Source organism: Carcharodon carcharias, chromosome 18 (genome assembly GCF_017639515.1).
Source record: "Carcharodon carcharias isolate sCarCar2 chromosome 18, sCarCar2.pri, whole genome shotgun sequence".
In the NCBI taxonomy this organism is placed as follows: Eukaryota; Metazoa; Chordata; class Chondrichthyes; order Lamniformes; family Lamnidae; genus Carcharodon; species Carcharodon carcharias.
Window position 1 is genome coordinate 101,878,522 of NC_054484.1, and position 20,154 is coordinate 101,898,675.

The 20,154-nt window shown below is 41.5% G+C and overlaps 1 protein-coding gene across 5 annotated transcripts in view; it reads right to left on the bottom strand.

Annotated features, from left to right (window-relative positions):
• The window catches only part of cdkl5 (cyclin-dependent kinase-like 5), a 190,992-nt gene that overhangs the window by 27,436 nt on the left and 143,402 nt on the right, over positions 1-20,154 (bottom strand). For all 5 annotated transcript variants that reach the window (XM_041211033.1, XM_041211034.1, XM_041211032.1 and 2 more), the window contains 4 exons: positions 17,124-17,204; positions 16,661-16,809; positions 12,428-13,469; positions 2,885-2,986 (listed from right to left, as the gene is read on the bottom strand). In XM_041211033.1, coding sequence (XP_041066967.1) covers positions 2,885-2,986; positions 12,428-13,469; positions 16,661-16,809; positions 17,124-17,204 — 1,374 coding nt within the window. The remainder of the gene's footprint in view (positions 1-2,884; positions 2,987-12,427; positions 13,470-16,660; positions 16,810-17,123; positions 17,205-20,154) is intronic.

Consider the following 20,154-nt stretch of genomic DNA (forward strand, 5'->3'; position numbering starts at 1 on the left):
GCCTCCACAGCCTTCTGCAATAGAGAATTCTAAAAGGTCACCACCCTCTGAGTGAAGAAGTTTCTCCTCACCTCAGTCCAAAATGTAAATAAAATACTAAAAAACAGCAAATTCCCAGCTCTCTTGCTGATGGAAGTTGGATGAGAAAAGAACATAAATCAGCTGAATGCCATTAAGCCTCTTGAACTTGCTCCACCATCGATCAGATTGTGGCTGAGATCTATACCTCAAGTTAATTTACCCATCTTAGTTCCATATCCTCGACGCCCTTGGCTAACAAAATTCTATTGATCATGATCTTGAAAGAATCCAAAGTCATTTATGACTGAGAAATTCAGATTACTACTTTCTACTACCCTTCGTGTGAACAAATACCCTAAAGTGTTTCAAAGAAGGGTGGTCAAACAAAATTTGACACCAAGCCACATTAGGACATACTGGGCCATATACCAAAAGCTTGGTCAAAAAGAGAGGGTTTGCGAAGCATCTTAAAGGAGAAAATGAAAAAAGCTGAAATTCCAGAGCTTTGGGCTATTGTAGCTGAAGACATGGCTAGCAACAGTGAGTGACTAAAATAGGGGATGCTCAAGGGACCAGAATTGGAGGAATGCAGACATCTCGGTAGGCTGGGGGAAACTACAGACTTAGGAAGAGTGAAGCTATGGAGGGGATTGAAAACAAAGATGAGAATTTCAAAATCAGGTGTTGACAAACTCAATTTCAAAATTAAATGCTTAACCAGGAGCCAATATAGTCAACGAGCACAGGGGTGGTGGGTGAACAGAACGTAGTGAGGGTTAGGGCATGGGTAGAAGATTTTGGATGACCTCAGGTTTATTGAGGATAAAACAAGGGAGGTTAGCCAGAAGTGCACATGGTCAGTCAATCTATCCTCAAAGACAGATTCTAGTTGTTTTCCCCTGCAATGAGACAGGCCTGTACCTTCCAGGCTTCTGTCCTCCATCTGTCTTAAATTATGGAGTGAAATTAGCAGTGTTCCGACTGAATTCCCAAATCATGACACCTTTGAAAAGTTATTTTCAGCTTTTCTGCAATTTCCTCACTTACATTTTTTTAAAAATACCATGGATTGGAAACAAGTATGCCTTAAGATTTATCTGTACAAAGTCCCATTATTTTCCTCGTTACCTTTTTCAAGCTAACATGGAACACACTAGGTTCCTTGCCTTGATTTTTAGCTTCCCTTCTAACACTGGTATTTTATTCTCTTCCTCTACTGTGGAAACAGATATAAAGTGTCAATAAATCTGTCATTACCTTGTTACCTATAACTATATCACCTTCGTCTGTATACTGGAATTATTGCTCTTATGGGGTAACCATTGATACCACATTGCATGAAATGCTTCAAAGAAATATGAAGGAACAACAGTTTCTTCCCTAACATCTCAGACAGTTTGCAACTCTTAAACCAACAATGCATGGCAGGAACTCACCAAGCCTTCTTGAACAGTACATTCCAAACCCACTACCTCTAACACCTAGAAGGACAAGGGAACAACACCATGCGAACAACACCACTTGCAAGTTTCCCTCCGAGCCACCTGACTTGGGATCACATCACTGCTCTTTCACTGGTGCTGGGTATAAAACCTGGAACTCCCCTCCTAGCATCTCTGTTGGTATACCTATGCCACATGGCCTGCAGCAGTTCAAGAAGCAAGCTCACTATCACCAAGGGCAATTAGGGATGGGCTTGCCAGCGGCATACACATCCCAAAATACATTTAAAAAATCGCTGCAAAGCAGCAGCCATCCAGTCTTCACCTGTAACTGAGAATTTGGACATAGAAGCTGGACAGATATAACAGATAAAGTAATGTTATGAAGCTAACTGCATGAAGGCCCGCCATGCACAGCAGATTGCCATTCAAGCATTATATATGTGCGTGTAGTGAATCTCTTGTGGTACTACTCACAAGTCTGAGTGGGTGGTAGAGGCAGGAACCCTCACAACATTTTAGAAGTATTTAGATGAGCACTTGAAACGCTATAGCATACAGGGGCTACAGGCCAAGTGCTGGAAAATGGGATTAGAACAGATAGGTGCTTGATGGCCGGCATGAAAATGATGGGCCAAAGGGCCTATTTCTGTGCTGTATAATTCTATGACTCAAATGACACAATGTTTTATCAGGGTTACAATGTTGTATCAGTCAATGGTTATTATTTTGCTCCAGGGAGGAACAATGAGATGTTGAGGCCACAGGTCAAATTCCCAAGTAAACAAAGCCTCAACCCACAGTTTAATTACCATGAGTAAGGGATGCAGGTGGAAAAATTAGTTATGAACTTCAGGTTCCAGGTAAATAGTGTGTTTTCAGGTAAATAGTGTGTTTTTCTTCTCTTTTTTTTTTAAAGGACTAAAGGGCTAATAGATCTACTATGGAAGCATTCACAGTAAGTTGGAGGATATTAAACTTTTTTTTAAAGGACATGGTATTTCACCGTGTAGCAAAATTAATTGTTCTGGTGCTGTAAGTGAGAAAGCTGGAAAGAACATGGTTTAATTAAAAACAAAAACAGAATTACCTGGAAAAACTTAGCAGGTCTGGCAGCATCGGCGGAGAAGAGCAAAGTTGACGTTTCGAGTCCTCAAGACCCTTCAACAGAACGTTCTGTTGAAGGGTCATGAGGACTTGAAATGTCAACTTTGCTCTTCTCCGCCAATGCTGCCGGACCTGCTGAGTTTTTCCAGGTAATTCTGTTTTTGTTTTGGATTTCCAGCATCTGCAGTTTTTTTGTTTTTATCTCTATGGTTTAATTAAAATTTGTCAGGCCTCAGGGAGCAAACAATTGAAGCTCATCAACAGAAAGCATGTCTGTAAACCTGCACGTAAAGGAAATAAAAAAAAATTCTAACCTCAATCTGATGTTGATGGCTGTGGAATGACATTGCATTATCCCTGGTAGAATCTTTGATTGGTGGTCTGCTATGCTTTCCATCAGATAAGGACTGCTCCATCTGTAAAAACAATAAAGAAATTATCCAAATAGCAAAAATGGAATCAAAATTAATGCAGTATGTCTTCTGTTGTAGCCTATGCAAAGACTGCATATCTTTGAGGATTTTAAAAAAATGCTGAAAACCATTTTGAGTTATAAAAATTAAGTCCCTTTAGTGGGATTTAAGATGCTTGGTATTGCAGTATATAACAATGAAAAATAAAGTGTGACATTGTGATATAAACCAACCCTTCCCAATCTCTTACGCTGAGTTTATTGCAGCAATTAAGAGGATATTCTTCTCTGTTATTCAATTACAATTTTCTTCATTTTTATGGCTTGTGCTATAATGTACAAAAGGAATTGCAATATCAATTTATCCATGTATATAAAGCCCAGGTAATTTGGTGTCAGTCAGTACATATGTGTTAGAGTCATAAAAGTACATTTCATTCAAGATCAACTGGGGTCTCAGTACAGCTGCAAATCATTTTTTGACTATTTAATCAAACCTTTAAATTTTCCCTCTATCAGCAAGTGATAGTACAATGGTTGAATATGCTACAAACCCTCATTTTGATGCTATCAGCAAATTTTGATATTGCGCTCTCCCTGCCAAGTTGAGATCAGCTAATACCAAATACTGACACCTGGGGTATGCATGCAATCTATCTCCAATCTAAGCAACACCCAGTTGTCCTAACTCATGAGACCAACTTTCTTTCTATGTGACTATATTCCTCTTATAACATACATCTGATATTTTTCAACAAGATTCCTGTGATACATATTACTGTCTTCTTACGATTCATTTACACGATGTCTATCACATTTCCTTTATCTATTCAATTGCACATTTCTTGGAAAATGCTGTCAAATATGATCTTGCTTCAAGAAATCTCAAGATAACTAAGCTTTAAAAAGCCACAGAGCAGGAAGATAGTGGGAAGACTGGGGTTATACCTTGGAAAGCTCTGTGAGCTAGCAAGTGTCCTCTTAAAATTGAGAACCAAATTTTATCCAAATAATGGGATTAAAGTCTTTTCTTCCTATGAATAAAAGGCTCCTGGTTCTCACACAAGTTCCACACTGTAGCAATTTAGGTACATATGTGGAAAAGTTTGTAGAACAAAATATTTAAAGCATCATCCAGGGTGGTTGTGGGGACACTATAATTGATCGTGCTGTGCCTGGTTTAAGGTAGAGAACTTGGGCAATACACCTAAGGCTTCCGATGTGCTTGGAACCACTTTCCAATTAGCTCATGGCCTTGAAGACAATTAGAAAGCCTAAAATAAACTTAAGCGGCCACCCATCCAAAAAGATATGTTTTATTCTCATTTAAAATATTACCTCCAATGCATCTAATACAAGCCACCTTTTGGGATCTTAACTGTTGAGCATTTATTCTTCAATATCCATCCACCTATCAATCTCATAATCCATTAAAAGATTACAGAATTGGACAGGTCTGCACTGTTAACACTGCAGACAAAATTAAATATTCTAATGTAAAATGTTTTCATGAAAAATGTATATTTTTCAAATGCAACAATAAAATAAATTTCTGAAAATTTCAAAGAATTCCAAAAAGATAGAGTTTGAGACATGCACAGAACGCAGGCCATCCTGGATTCAAGTTGAGTAGCTTTACAGTTTCTTCCACTTAAGAGGCACTACATTTTGGGTGGCAGGAAAAATAAAGAAGGGATTATCACCTCAATGGATAAAAATGCTGAATATAAAAATGAATGAAAAGCTCAATCAAGTCTTGTAAGAGACCATTTTTCCATGCCTTGAAATAACTGAATACTCCTATGTCATAAGATACCATTTTTACCAGAGACAGTGGGAAAGGTGCACAACAGTAACCAGCCGTTAGCACACCTGCCTTCCAAGCAGCATTATACTCAAGGATAGGTTAATTACCATCATTTTGACATGAAAAATGGCTACAGAATCCTATAAATCTTTAAAACAGGGACCTTATGATGAAACGTTAACTCTTTTTTTCTCCACAGATTGTTAGATTTGCTGAGTTTTTCCAGCATTTTCTGTTTTTGTTTGTGATCCTTTTCATCTGTCCTGGAGGGCGTGCTGCTCAGACTCTCTCCATCTGTATTCATGCAGGATAAGCTTAAACACAACAAAAGGGACAAATTGCAGACTGGTGGAGGAACGCCCAACATAAATGTCCTCACAGACTTTGAGAGTAGGGTCATCCAGCTGACCCATGACGATCTGAACAGTTCCTGTGCTGACGGTGAGATCGGCAGTGAAGAAACAGCAGTGCAACATCCATCAGGCAACCACGCTGTGAGTGAGTTCCCCTGTTCCACAATCTGCTGCCATGCACTAATTATCTCTCCTTGCTTTCGCAGGCACATCTGAGAAGCAGCCGAGGAGGTCTGTGAGCCAGGTCTTTGACTCAAGCCCCAAAGACACCTCAGAAGAAGAATCTGAAGATCCGTCACTGCACTCACCCACGCTCTCCACCAGTGCAGAGACACACACCTTGGTGGGACCTAATTCTAGAGTAGCCTCAGTGCATAATCTGGTGAGCACATCGTCTGATCTGTCTGATCCATAGCAATTTGAGACAGGGACTTCCCAGGTTTCCAGCACTTGGAGAACTGCTGGAGGCCAGAAATCTGCTCAGTCAGAGTCAAGTGAGCAGCCTCTGGACTTGGTCATATTTCAGTTGCTGGAGCTGCAAAGGCAAGCTCAGGAATACTAGGAAGAGATGTCTGTTGTACTCAGATTGCAAGACATGATGGAGGAGTCCGTCCACCTTCAGTCTGAGGTGATAGCGCCAGAAATGCACTGAGGTCAACACTGGCAGGATGTCGGCCGCCATCGAGACCTTGATCCAGGACATCATTCCTGCACTGTTGTGCAGGCTTAACTCCATCGCTGACTCCATAGTTGGCCTCCAACAGTGTTAACGCAAGAGGGTGCAGGGCAGCTCAATGTCTCTTCAGCTTCCCCTTCTCCTCAAAGTGTCAGCCCGGGGCCCTGGGACACTCAAAGGCAGGCGGAACAGCAGGTGCACACCCCGGGATGTCTGGTCCAATCGAATCCCCTATGACCCCAGCAGCTCCAGCTCCACAGGCCGATGAGGGTGCCATTGCCACAGAGCAGGACCCAGAAGGCAGACTGAGGCCCACCAGGTCTCGGCCCTCCAGAAGATGCCCGCAAAGGTCATCACAAACTGGGCAAAGCAATCAGCAGGCTGCCTCCGCCTCCACTGTGGATGTCAGGGGAGCAGCAAAATGTCATGGCAGGGCTAGGAAGGTTAAGAAGATGTAGTTGCATAGTCAGCATGGGTGTTAATAACCTGTACATAATGTTTACCATTGTAAACAAGCTCCCAAGACTTTCTCCTTGCCTATAGCTCTGTCTTATGATGAGCAATGTTCATCTCACTCAGATGTGAAACATCGGTTCCTGCACAAGATAAAGGCAGATGTCTTATTCCAGGACCCCTTCCCTCAAGAGATGGTCCAGCTTCACACTCACTGGACACATTACTGATGCCTGCACCTCGATGGTGCTCATCATTGCTGCCAGAATGTTGTAGGAAGGCGTCACAGTGTTCCATCATTCTCTCTGAGTGCTCTCAGCACCTTTGAGGTGGGGCTGGCCCCCATCTCTTCAGCATCTCTGACCGGTGATGGTGTGCTCCTGAAGGGGACAGGTCCTGGAGGCTGACAAAGGATCAGGTGCACTTAAAGTTTCACCGCTGCGGCTCCATGATATGACCCCGATCATAGCATGCGAGCGAACTTCCCTCAGCCAGACAGGGATCAGACATTCACAAAGGCAATGTGAAGATCTATGGAGTGTCCTCACTGCATTTTATCATCATCCTCCTGGAATCTAGAGATTATTAGGGCCTCCGCTACGTCTCCATGACATGAGCCTGAGCACTGAGGGTATGTGCGCTGCCATCAGCCACACAGGAGTCAAACGTTCACAGATGCAAGATGAGGATGTCAGGACTGTCTTAACTGCCTCTCATCCTCCACGAATCTTGTGACTACGAGGGCCTCCCGAGTGCACCTGCCTCGTCTAGCCTGTGAGATATATACTCCGTCATTGGCATCCTTGCCTTCAAGGATCTCATCACCATCACCCACTTCGACGTCCTCCTCATCAGAGGAGACGTGTTGCTCTTCCTTCTCCTCCTCAACCAGGTTCTCCCCTCATTGCAACACAAGGTTGTGTAGTGCGCAGCAAGCAACGATGATACACGCCACCCTCAGTGGACTGCATTGCAGTGCTCCACCAGACCTGTTGAGGCACTGGAGCCTCAATTTCAAATGCTCATTTGCTCCACCAAAGTCCCAGTCACGGCATCAGGCTCGTTATACTCCCACTCTGCTGCAGTCTGAGGCCGCTGTACAGGCGTCATCAGCCATGGCCTTTGTGAGTAGCCCTTGCCCCCAGAGGAGCCAACCCTGCAATCTCTGTGGGCCCTGGAAGATGTCAAGGATCTGAGAACTGCTAAGGATGTAGGAGTCATGGATGCTCCTTAGAAATCACACGCAGACCTGTAGGATAAGGTTGTGGTGGTCACACACCAGCTGAACATTCAGTGAGTGGAAGCCCTTGAGGTTGATGTAGTTGGTTGCTTGTTGCCACAGAGACCTAAGCGCCACCTGAGTCGATGGCACCCTGCACCTCAGGAAAAACCAGAGATCTGTGCAAATCCCAGCCCTTTTGCTTCCTGGCTTTCCTGATCCCAGGTGAAATGCACAAAGTTCTGTGCCTTCATGAAGCTTGGATCTGTGACCTCCTGGATACACATGTGTGTGGAGGCTTGAGGGATCCTGCACAGGTCACCTGTGGAGCCCTGGAAGGAGCCACAGGTGCAAAAATTGAGCGCTGTGGTCACTGTCATGGCCATTGGCAGTGGATGTCCTCATGGCACCAAATCCCACAGCAGGTGGTATGTGTGACCGACCAGTTCCCTAGACATGCGCAGTTTTCAGCGATACTGGTTCTCAGTCATCTGCAGGAATGATAAGGGCCCTCGGTAGACCCTGGGTCCAGTGAGGTGCCTACGAGCGACGGCTCTCTGTGGATCTTAAGCTGCAGGTGTAGCAAGCCCTGCCGCCCCTTCACCTTGAGGGATATCTTCCTCTCTTTGTCGAGCCAAGTGCATCCACCACATTCTTCACTGCTCCCTGTAAGCCATGAGGCATACCACAAAATCACCAGGCTCCACGATCCTGATGTTCTCCTCCTGCAGGATCAAAGAGAGATGCGTGGGTTACCATTTTTGTCCTAAGAATATCTCTTGGTCAAGTCTGAAGGCCCCTTCAAGTATGCAGGAGAGGGCTGGTCACCACTTGAATGGCCAGAGTTTAGTGCGCTGCATAGCTCTCCAAAACCCCACCCTGCTCTGTCTCACTCCACTTGACTGATTGGCGGCAGCTTCTGCCACTGGACTGTACGCTGTGCTCTTAGCTCAGGCGCAGACATTCTCCTAACCCACACTGCAAGGCTACGCTGTTAGCTTGAACCATGATGGATACTGGTCCAAACCTTAATAAAGGCATTGCAAGAGGCTGTGAGTGCCTCCACCAGTGACTGCACCTTGGCCACCTTTCGCAAGGGGATTATACAACTTGCTCAGTCGGCCAATTATTCTGCTGCCCCCTAAAACACACATTAATTTGCAGTCTGCGCCTGAGGGGTGAAAAGTTCTGGAACATTTGGCAGCATTTTCATGCTTTCGTGTTGCTTGAATAGGCAGAAATGCTTTAGAGGCCCAACTCCAAGCATGTCAATGGAGCTGCAGTTGAACAATCTCAGCCGTGGAAGAATGCTCATTTTTGACAAGCTTTTCCTAGTGCGTGGCCGCTTCCCTCATCCCCTCCTTGTGTTTGTGTACTTCCTTCAGCCTTTGCTGCCTTGTCCCCCAACCCCACCCCCCTCCATCCCTGGCATGTGCTGGTGTACTTCCTTCAGTCTGTGTTGCCTAGCCCCCCAGCCCCCGGCCTGACCTGCACTGGAGCCCTTGCCCTGGCACTGCACTGAAAACCAGCTGGGTAAAAAGCAACTTGCCTTTGCCCCCCGTGAATGCACAGTGCTTCTTCCTTGATGTCCTATGGGCAGTGCTCACAAACGCTATTCAAGTTTGGGTGCACTCACCTCCAAGTTCCCCTCGAAGCTCAGCTTGCCAGGTGTAAGTTGCTTATGTACAGGTGTGAAACACGCCTGCGTACAATCATGCCAACATGCCCTGATGATCCAGCATGGGGGGATGGTTCTGGCGAGCAGGGCTTATAATGAGACGTATTGAAATTAGGTTTCCAACATGCAGTGGCAGGAAATGTGGCCCGCCTTTGACGGGTGGAGCAGACGATCACAAACTGGTTTTACAACAGTGTGAAACTGATTTTTGGCTCTCTCGTGATATTGTCCCCCCCACTCGCTTTTACGCCTTCTGCCAACAGCACTGGATGATTCCGCCCGACATATACATGCACCAGATTTTTAAAAAAATCTTCAGGCAGCTAAAGATTCCCATAAAAGAAAAGATTGGCTTTTACTGAAGAAAGTAAAAATTCTGGATCAGCAGCAGGAATCACTCCGAAAAATGAAACAGTAGGCTGAGAATTCAGGAGGTTCTGAACAAACCATAACAAAACGAAGATTCCAAAGCAAATAACAACAGAAGGGTCAGGTCAAAGAAGCCATGAAGAAGTTAAAACTACAAGGTACCAGCTGCTGGAAAAAAAAAGCAAAAATAATGAAGGCATGGGAAAAGAGACAATACATTTATCAAATTTAGTACAGATACAGGAAGAGAATACCAAAGAGAAGGAAAAAGCAAAGAATGAGGAGATCCAGACAACAACTTAAATGGGTGACTTCCCATCAATTTCAAGACGGGGACCAAACAATACTATAAACAAGGCTGCAGAGAAGCGAATGTATAATCAGGTGAGTTTGGAAATGGAAAATCATGTATAGATCAAATCTTTGTACTCTAACTTGGTAATGCAAAGTATGAATAAACAAGTTCTAATAATTTGATAACTTTGGGAAGACACATGATAACCTAGATAGGTTTATATTGTGGCAAATTTCATTCCAGAAATGTAACATCAAGGAACTTGTGATGGAATGGAACATTGCAACAAAGTGGAGAACCTAACACATCAGTTTGAAAACAAACATGTATTCAGCAGGAATGTGCCTTGTTTCCTTTATTATTTGGCCTAGCAGTTGACCAAATAGTGCTAACAAGCAAGAGGAGGATGCAGGCTGAGATAGAGGACATGATCTAAACTCTGGAGATGATTATAGCACAATGGGCAAAACACAGAAGAAACAATGCAAAGGAAGAGACAAGATTAGAATCAGACTAAATACTCTCAAAGAACAAGGATAATAAGTGGTTGGAATAAGGGATGATATGTAGTTGAAACAGAGGATACCAAAGTTCACAAGTTCAGAGAAGATACTACAAAACATAGTTTACTTCCCCCTTTCTTCAAAGTGCAATATGAAACAACACTAATATTGGAAAAGTTACCTGCTTTGCCAACTCTAGCTATTAGTGCTTTTAAAGACTGCATAACATCTGCAGAAATACTGCATTTGTCAAAATAAAAGAACAATGACACATCCACCTTGTTCTGTGCTGCTAAACTTGGCCAGTGACAAAGGCTACAGAGAAGAAAGTTGAGGGTTTCAACAAATGTCTGTGCAGGACACTCAAGATAAAAGATAAGCAAGGCAGCTGGAGAAATAACAAGGCATCTACCAGTAAACAACTTCTGAAACAAAAATACAAACAACTCGCCAGGTAACTTGCTCAGGATTCACGACTCCAGAATATAGTTAGAAAGAATTAAAATTATCAGCCCAAAAGGAAATGGGAAGCAAAAGTCAATAGCCTGGAAAAGCACTATAGAAAAGGACCTCCTAAGAAGTTGACCTCATCTGGGAAGAAGCAGGATGCCCAAAACACCAAGTAAAAGAAACTGCTACTGGCCTTGTGCATGATGGACATTATAGCATCCACTTCCAAAGAAAACAATAATTGATTAAAAATGCTTGAAGCAAAGTGAATAAATTACTTTTTTGATTTCGAGAGTGGAAATTTAATAAACTGTTAAGGGTTAATATTCACAGGTTATATATGTTATTCATTGTGATCTGCCATTTCAGAGGATTACTAAATGCCTAAACATATGTACATATATGCAATATACATATGGACATTTTTTTCTCAGAAGACCATTGCATAAAAAGATTCAAGTGGCAACATTGAGAATTGTTTCAAAATGTTAAAGTGCATTGAAAAGAAGGTCAACTCTTTGGCTTACATGCATGCTTAACTGAGATAAATCACATCCATGCTATCATAACTATAGAAATAAAGTTTGGATTTTTCTTATTGCAACTGCAGTATATTTTACAGAAATATAATTTAAAAAATAATGGTTATCATCCCCTAAGGCTGCCCCCACAAACCTTCCTATTGGTCATTTAAGATAAAACAGCAGTTGGTGGTGTACCTGGAATGTACTAAAATGCATGTTCCACAAAAAGACTGTACTGCTCAGTTTGGACAATTTCTAAGATAGGCAATTTTTAATTTGAAAATCACAATTCTCTCTAAAAATTAATTAATTTTATCGTTATTGATTATTTTTGGATTAACACCCCATTTCTGAAGTCTGTCTAGATTTGATGCCAAAACGTCAAGTCTCACAACTCTGCTACTGCTTCCCTTGGCCCAAATGCCAAAATGTTGCATAAGCCATCCAAGTTGGACTATCCACTTTAATTTTCTCTTCGGCAGTGAGCCACCGTACATTATGCTTAGGATTTCCCCACTCAGCACACCTCAGCTCAGGCCAGGGACTGAGCAAGTGGAAGATCAAAGCTGCATTTTACTGCCTCATGGCACTGCACATTGGTGCTCCAAAGTTTCACTCACCATGGTGCCAAGAATTTGTTTTTGCACTGTCATGAAGGGAGACTTCTTGTCAAGCAATCTCCATAAGTCTGGAGAATATATTGTTCTCCGTGTACCTTTCCACAACTATTATTTAGCAATTTAAATATTTCCACAGCATATTAATTCCATCAGCTAAGGATTATTCTACTAAATCAGACACAAATTTTGTAAATAGGTGATCAAGTCCAAGAATAGCAGCAATGTGATCAATTCAATTGGCATGTAAAATAAAACTCTTTATGCTACCAAAAGAACTTGGCAATACTGCTAAGTATTTCATTATCAAGTGCTAAAATCTAGCTCTTCAGTATGCTGAATTCAAATAAAAATATTTGCTAATCCGAATTTGTCAGTTTTTCAATTTAAAATTAATAAAGATCAAAAACAATTTCTATTTCAATTCAACTACTTACAATTAAAAAAGATAAAATAATTGCTATTCCAATTCAAAAGTTGCCTAGCAAAGTTAACACTGACCCCAGGGGTATCTGTACAGTCCTCACGAGAGGAGCCCACAGAACCTCTAGTAAGAGACGTCCGAGCATGTTGCATTTGAGGAGATAACATCTGCAAGCTATTTGTCCTAGTAGGCATTCCCTGCCCCACACCTCCAGAGCTAATTTCAGATACTTGTTTCCTTGGGATATACATAGAGTGTCTCTGCGAACGTGGTTTGGAGGCATAAGGACTGGGATAATTTAAGTCATAAGGAAAAGACTCATGAGGAGCAGATATTGAATGTGAATGACCCCCTTCAAGGCTAGCAGGAACTTTTAGCTCTTCTTCATTTGTTGAGTGTCTTGTGGCTGGTTTACGAGTTTCCAGGCCTTTACTTATGGAGGCAGCTGCAGCAGGTGGATTTTGCACTGGCCTGTTTTCATTGGGTCCAGTTGGCACAGTATTATTTGAAGCATTGAGTTCCAAGCAGCTTGAAGGGAAATATCTGGAAGTCTGATCCTCCCCATGTATTTTCATGTCACTAAGGTTTCCAACTGACCTTGAATCACTCAATGTCCTGTACGTTTTGGATGGTGTTAAGACTGCTGGGCTCTTTGACTGCTGAGATACAGAGCCTTGTATCGGTTCTATGTAACTGTGACGATTAGGTTTTTCAATTGGCAGAGTTCCAGTTTTATTCTGTGGCATTTCTACAAATGAGTGTCGGTTCTGCTGAGACTTTGTATTAGGTTTTAAGTATTTCGCACCTGGACCTTCTGCAACCTTTTGATCAGCCTGGAAATCAGTTTTACTTTTAGAATGTGCTTCCTTGGAGATTAGTCGCGGGCTGGGGAGAAGTGGTAAATTAGTGTTGGTTAAATCCTTGCCACCAGAGAGATTCTGTTTCGTCTGTTGGTAGTCTGGCATGGGAATGAGATTTGGGCTCAGTGGAATTGAACTTTCATTAGAAGAGCCATCATGCTGAATATTGTCATCTCCTCGCTTAAAATTGACACTGAGATTCTGCTGATCTCGGCTATCTGATCGAGTTGACAGAGATGTACTTTTGCTGCCATGATTTCTGCAAAACAACAAAAGCAATATATTTTATTTTTGAAGAATTCATTTTTGTAGTAGTCATAATCTCAATACTTGACCATCTATTCTGTTTTGCACAAATTGCAGAGCTAAAACTTCCAGCTCCCAATTTCTAGACAATTTACATAATTAAATGCAAAAATCTGGATGGCCCTGCTCCTCCATAAGCTGTGCTACACTGGTACCTTGACAAAAAGCTCAGCTTTGAAATCTATGTAAGGGCATGAAGTTGCTGTACATATTCAATAATCAAACAAGAAAAAGATCAGGGAGTTGCATTTAGATGTAAGTGAATTTTCAATGGTGTGGTATGTCTTAATTACTGCCAAGCAACCCCTTTGGCATGCATGGAGTCCCATTCCTTCAGAATTTAATTATTGCTAGAGGTTTGAAAATCATTTAAAGTTTAAAATAACATTTTTGTCTGTCCCACTCACTTCCATCCAGTCTTTTCTTCCCTCACCTTATTAGCTTCCTGGCCATGCTTTTATAATGAATTATTTATTCCAATTTACACTTGCTGGTTTAGATTCTGCATGTCTCAGAGAGAATTCTTCAATTTGATTGGCAGACCAGCCAGCCTCATATACACCACAGATCCTTTGTAGAAGGCACTGTGCTGGATCAGAGATCACACGGCAGCAAGTTGTTGTGCGAAGGCCGCAACACGTCTATGGGCAACAGCATGTATGAAGAGTGGCTAATGTTCTTTCTTCACACCAACTGCAAAATCCAGGCCATTAACTCTCTTTCTCTCTTGACAGATGCTACCTGACCCGCTGAGTGTTACCACATTTTCTGTATTCAGATTTCCAGCATCCACAGTATTGTGCTTGTGTTAAGATGTTCAATATACACTTAACTAAACACGAGGAAGGAAATATTTTCATAAAAAGTAGTTAAAGGTTTACAGAAATATCTTTCTTTCAAATAAAATAAAATAAAATAGGATTTTGAAAGTAAATTTACCCAGGCCATTATTCTGTATATTGCTAAGTAAGATTAATTTTCTACACAGGAATTTAAAAACACGACAGTATATATGATGACAGATTGCTTGTGAAGCTTATGCTGCTATAATTTATCCTACAATTTACGGCACAGAAACAAAAAAAATGTGTAATATATCTACTTATACTTCTTCAGCACGGTAAGGTTGAATTTTTAAATCTAGATTATTGCAGAAAAGATAAGACATGTTGCTGAAGCATTTTGTCTTGCATTCATAAGGCCAAATGCAAGAATGGCAAATTTCAAATGATCACAATTTATATTACAGGAGAAAAGGGTGCTAATTGGTTGGCAAGTATAATCTGGATGGCAGAGGCATTGTCACAGAGAAAGCAATAAGGAACTATAGGCTCCCCAAGCTCTCGGGTAATTCAAAAAAGATGCAAGGCTGGAGTATATTCCTTTTGTTTGGACAGAACAGGTCCCTGCATATGAAAGTATGTCACTTCTATCAAGCATAAATGAGCCACGTCACGAGCTTGACTGATTATCTCAAATTGGTTGTTAGTATAGCTATTAGTGCACGCAGGATTGTTCAGCAATGCTGCCCAATCGCGGAATCACATCTAACAAGAGACATTTTGTTTTAGGTTTTGCAAGCACAGGCTGTTCGAGTATGGTCAGATATTCAGATTAGATTCAACAATCAAAGAAACAAAGAGTAAGGATAAATGGGGCATTATCAAGTTGACAGGCTATAACTAGAGGAGTGTCGCAAGGGTCAGTGTTGCGGCATCGGCTATTTACAATCTATATTAATGACTTAGATCAAGAGACCAAGAGTAATGTATCTAAGGTTGCTGATAACATAAAGCTTGGTGGGAATGTAAACTCAGGGGTGGTCAAAAAGAGAGTGCAACCTGTCAAATTTGACAGGTTAAAATGAGTGGGCAACAAGGTGGCAGATAGAATATAATGCGGGAAGAATGTGAAGATATTCACTTTTATGGTAAGAATAGAAAAGCAGAATATCTTTTAAAAGACATGAAACTTATAAATTTGATGTTCAGAGTAACGTGGGTGTATTCGTACAATGAACACAAAATTAGCATGCAGGTACAGCAAGAAATTAGGAAGGTAAATTGCATGTTGGCTTTTATTGCAAGGGGATTAGAATACAAGAATAGGGCAGTTTTGCTACAATTGTAAAGGGTTTTGGTGAAACCACACCTGGAATACTGTGTGTAGCTTTGATCTCCATACCCAAGGAAGGATATACTTGCATTGGAGGCAGTACAGCAAAGGTTCACTAAATTGGTTCCTGGCATGAGAGGATTTTCCCAGGATGGTGAGAGGTTGAGTAAATCGGGCACATATTCTTTGGAGTTCAGAAGAATGAGAGGTGATCTTAATGGAACATAGAAGATTATTAAGGGGCTTGACAGGGTAGAAACCGAGAGGTTGTTTCCCCTGATTGGGGAACTGAGAATGGGGGTAGAGAAGCAGTCACAGGATAAGGAAACAATCATTTAGGATAGAGATAAGGAGAAATTTCTTCACTTCAAGGGATTGTAAATCCTTTGCAATTCTCTATCCCAGTGTTGTAGATACTCTATCGTTGAATTTATGTAGGCAGAGGTAGACAGATTTTTGGTCACTCGAGGAATCAAGGGATATGGAGAGTGGGTGGGAAAATGGAGTTGTGGCATAAGATCAGCTGTGATCATACTGAATGGGGCATATGGTCTGCTCCTGCTCCTATTTCTTATGTTCTTAACTTCAACATCAGCTGACTAAAAAAACGAAGTTAGGGTGTGAACATTTTTAGTGGGAATGGGGTCAAAAAGCAGGAGGTGGGGTTTCTGGACAAGTTGAGCTTGGGGAGGGTCATTAGGGGAGAAAGGTCATAAAGAAGTTCATGGTTCAGGACCAGGGCAGGGGAGAGCCTTGTTTTGCAAGGGGAATGAGTAATAAACAGCAGAACTAGCTGAATGGATGGTCTCAATATCGTGACAAAGAAATCCATGAACTCCTCACACTTGCTGGAGGCATGGGTGGCGTAGGCAGGGAAGAGGGGTTTTAGTATATAGTAGGCAGTAATTCTAGTGTAGCGGCCAATTTTGACAGAAGAGAGTGAGGCCTGATCACGTTTGACATGGTCCAGAATGCACAGGTAGCTAAACAGAGGCACAATAGAATTTCTATAGTCATATATATTTTTACCTGTTTTCTACATGATGAGGTTTTCTTTTAGCTAATCGTGTTGGAGAAGTACCACTTGACCTGTCCAACAGTCTCTGAGTCTGGAATACACTGTGATTTAAGCACTGTTCTGTGAGGTATCTTTCAGATGGATTCAGTTTCAGCAAGTTCTTCAAAAAGAAAAAAGACAAAATTGATCATACAAATTTATTCACACACTGCAATCTACAAGGGTAGCTTGTTTTTGTCCATGGCATATACCCCATAGTATCATTTTATGTTTAGTTTTAATTCAAACATACACACCATTTACAAGAGACCTTAGGGGCAGAAGATCTTAGTCAATATCCATTAATCAAGAAGCAAACAGAATATGCAAAAAAAAAACCGGAAAAGACATTCCTTGGAATCATTCTGCTACAGGATTAGCTAAAACCATATCCACTCCAAAATATTTAATTAATGCCACATCAAAGTTTCATACCTTCATAAGGTCTAGCATAACTCCACTAATAACGCCTAGGTATCTTCTCTCCAGAGTCTGAGGGTGGTTTACTGCAGGGAACTATAAGCAGAATATATATGCATTTCATTTTTTGTTAAAAATTAGAAAATGCCCTTAAATGTATTATACAACTGTTGAAAGCATATCATCCAACAGCCAAAAGGGTTGTCATTAATCAGTTAACTTTATTTTTTAAGATTAATTTTTTAATGCACATTAATGCAGAATTTATGCTGAGAGTAAATATAAACTCATAATAATAAAACTGGCAAACTGCTGTGTTTTTTTGGGAGACATAATTATTTTGCTTTAAGATGTATTATATGATCCAGCTTTTGCATTCCAGTTCATGCTCAGAATCACTTTATAGAAGCAACTTGATCAACTAAATCAGGCAAGTAATTCTGATGAAGATACAAGTATTCTAACAACATATCACAGTATTTATTAGGGTATCAAAATACATAATTAGTATGCCAGCTGGAAAAAACTCTCAACATGCAATACTCTCCCAAGTCAACAGTGACACCAGTGTTTGGAAGAGTGAGGCTAAGGTAGATGGAGGCTGCTGCCAGCCCACTTAATCCCAATTTCCTGCTCTTTCCCCATAGCCCTGCAGATTGTTCCTTTTCAAGTACATATCCACTTTTAAAATTACTCCTGAATCTATTTCTTTTGGCCTTTCATGTAGTGCATTCCAGATCATAGCAACTCACTGTGTAAATGTTTTTTTTCTCATCACACTTTTATGCTATTAAAATATCTCAATTTCGAACACGCCCATTAAAGATCCCCTTAACCAGCTTTTCTCTCAGGAGAACAGCACAGCTTCTCTAGCCACTCCATATAATTTAAGTCCCTCATCTCTGATACCATTCTAATAAATGTCCTCTGCACCTTTTCCACTACCTTGACATTAATCCTAAAGTGTGATTCTTTGAATTGATCACAATATTCAAGCCCAGGGATAACCAGTGATTTATAAAGGTTTAATGTAACTTCCTTGCTTTTGTACTCTGTCTCTGCTTATTGAACCCAGGATCCCGTGTGCTTTTTAAACAGCCTCATCAAGTTATCCTGCCATGTTCAAAGATTAGCGTATATTGACTCTCCACATCCCTCCTTCCAAAAAGTATTGCTTCAAACTCCTCTACATTATCTGCCATGCACCGACGACTCTTGACTTACTATCTTACAGCCAACTTCATTTCCACACTGCCACTGTCTTTTAATCACATGGGCTTCAATTTTGTTATTAATCTATTACGTGACACTTTATCAAATGCCTTTTGAAAGTCCATGGAACCAACATCAACTTGACTACCTTCGTTAACCCTTTTTGTCATCTCAATGGAGAACTCAATCAGATTTGACAGACACAATTTGCCTTGAACAAACCTACATTGGAAGAATGAATTGATAAATGAAAACAAAATAACAATTAATTTGGTTATAGATTATGGCCTTGAAGTTTCTTCACCACTGATATTCGGCTACTGACTTGTAGCTATCTGGTTTATTCTTCTCCCTTTTTTTGAATGAGGTGCAATAGTTGTAAGCCTCCAGTTCCCCAGCACCACTCCCATATCCAAGGAAGACTGAATGATTGTGGCCAATTCCACATAATTCCTCAGCAACCTAGGATATCTCTCATCTGGAGCAGGTAATGTTTAACAAACTTAACACTGAATTCTAGGTTTACACTCCGTTTCAAACGCGACACAGAGTAAAGCAGCAGTACTGTAAAACAAACTGACAAATAGTAATTTTTTTTTTAATGTTGCTTGCTACTTTTAAAAAAATGCATTTCTTTCTAAATACAGAATTCACTGATGCACTTCTTTCTAAATGCGGAGCTCAACGCACAGTCCTTGTGAAGGCAAAGTCCCCATCTTCACATTAAGGATTCCCTCCATCGTGTTGTGTAGCACGACCACTGTACTAAATGCGATAGATTTCTAACAGATCTAACTTAAGACTGGGCAACCATGAGGTGCTGTGGGCCATCAGCAACAGCAGAACTGTGCTCAACGACAATCTGTAACCTCATGGCCCAGCATATTCCTGACTCTACCATCATCACAAAGCCATGGGATCAATCTTGGTTCAATGAACAGTGCAAGAAGGCATGTGAGAAACAGCAATACCTAAAAATGGTGAAGCTACAACACAGGACTAATTGCATGCCAAACAGCATAAGCAGCAAGTGACAGACAGAGATAAGTGATTCCACAACCAGATCAAATTTGATCTCTGCAGTCCTGCCACATCCAGTCGTGAATGGTGACAGGCAATTAAACAACACACTGAAGGAGGAGGCTCCACAAATATCCCATCCTCAATGATGGAGGGGCCCAGCACATCAGTGTAAAAGATAAGGCTGAAGTATTTGCTACAATCTTCAGCCAGAAGTGCCAAATGGATGATCCATCCCATGTAGCTTCACACGAGATGGGACATGTTAATAAAAAGGACATAAACTTTATTAAATTTTTAAGAAATGGACATGAAACTCATCCCGTCAGTGGATGAGGTTTCATGTATTATCAGAAGCCCGCTGGGGCTCCTGGTCTGCCCGCCAGTCTTAAGGTTGGACAGGCAGGTCTTTAATTATCTTAATTAGCCTGTGAATGGCCTCAATTGGCCATTGACAGTCGGCGGGCAGACAGCTTATTTCTCTGTCCACCCGTCTTCCTAAAAATTTAAATGACGTCGGGGGTTCCTCCCAACATTGTCCCGCGTCATTTTCCCATTGGCGAGCAGGCCCCGTCCCCAATTTGCCAATGGGAAAATTCAGGCCATCGTTGCAGGGTGACCAGGGATGGGAACTGAACATCCAACATTCAGTATTTAGCAAGGACAGACAAAAAAAGAAAAGGCGGTGGAGTTGCATTGCTGGTAAAAGAGGAAATTGATGCAACAGTGAGGAAAGATATTAGCTTCGACGATGTGGAATCTCTATGGGTAGAGCTGAGAAACGCTAAGGGGCAAAAAACATTAGTAGGGCTTG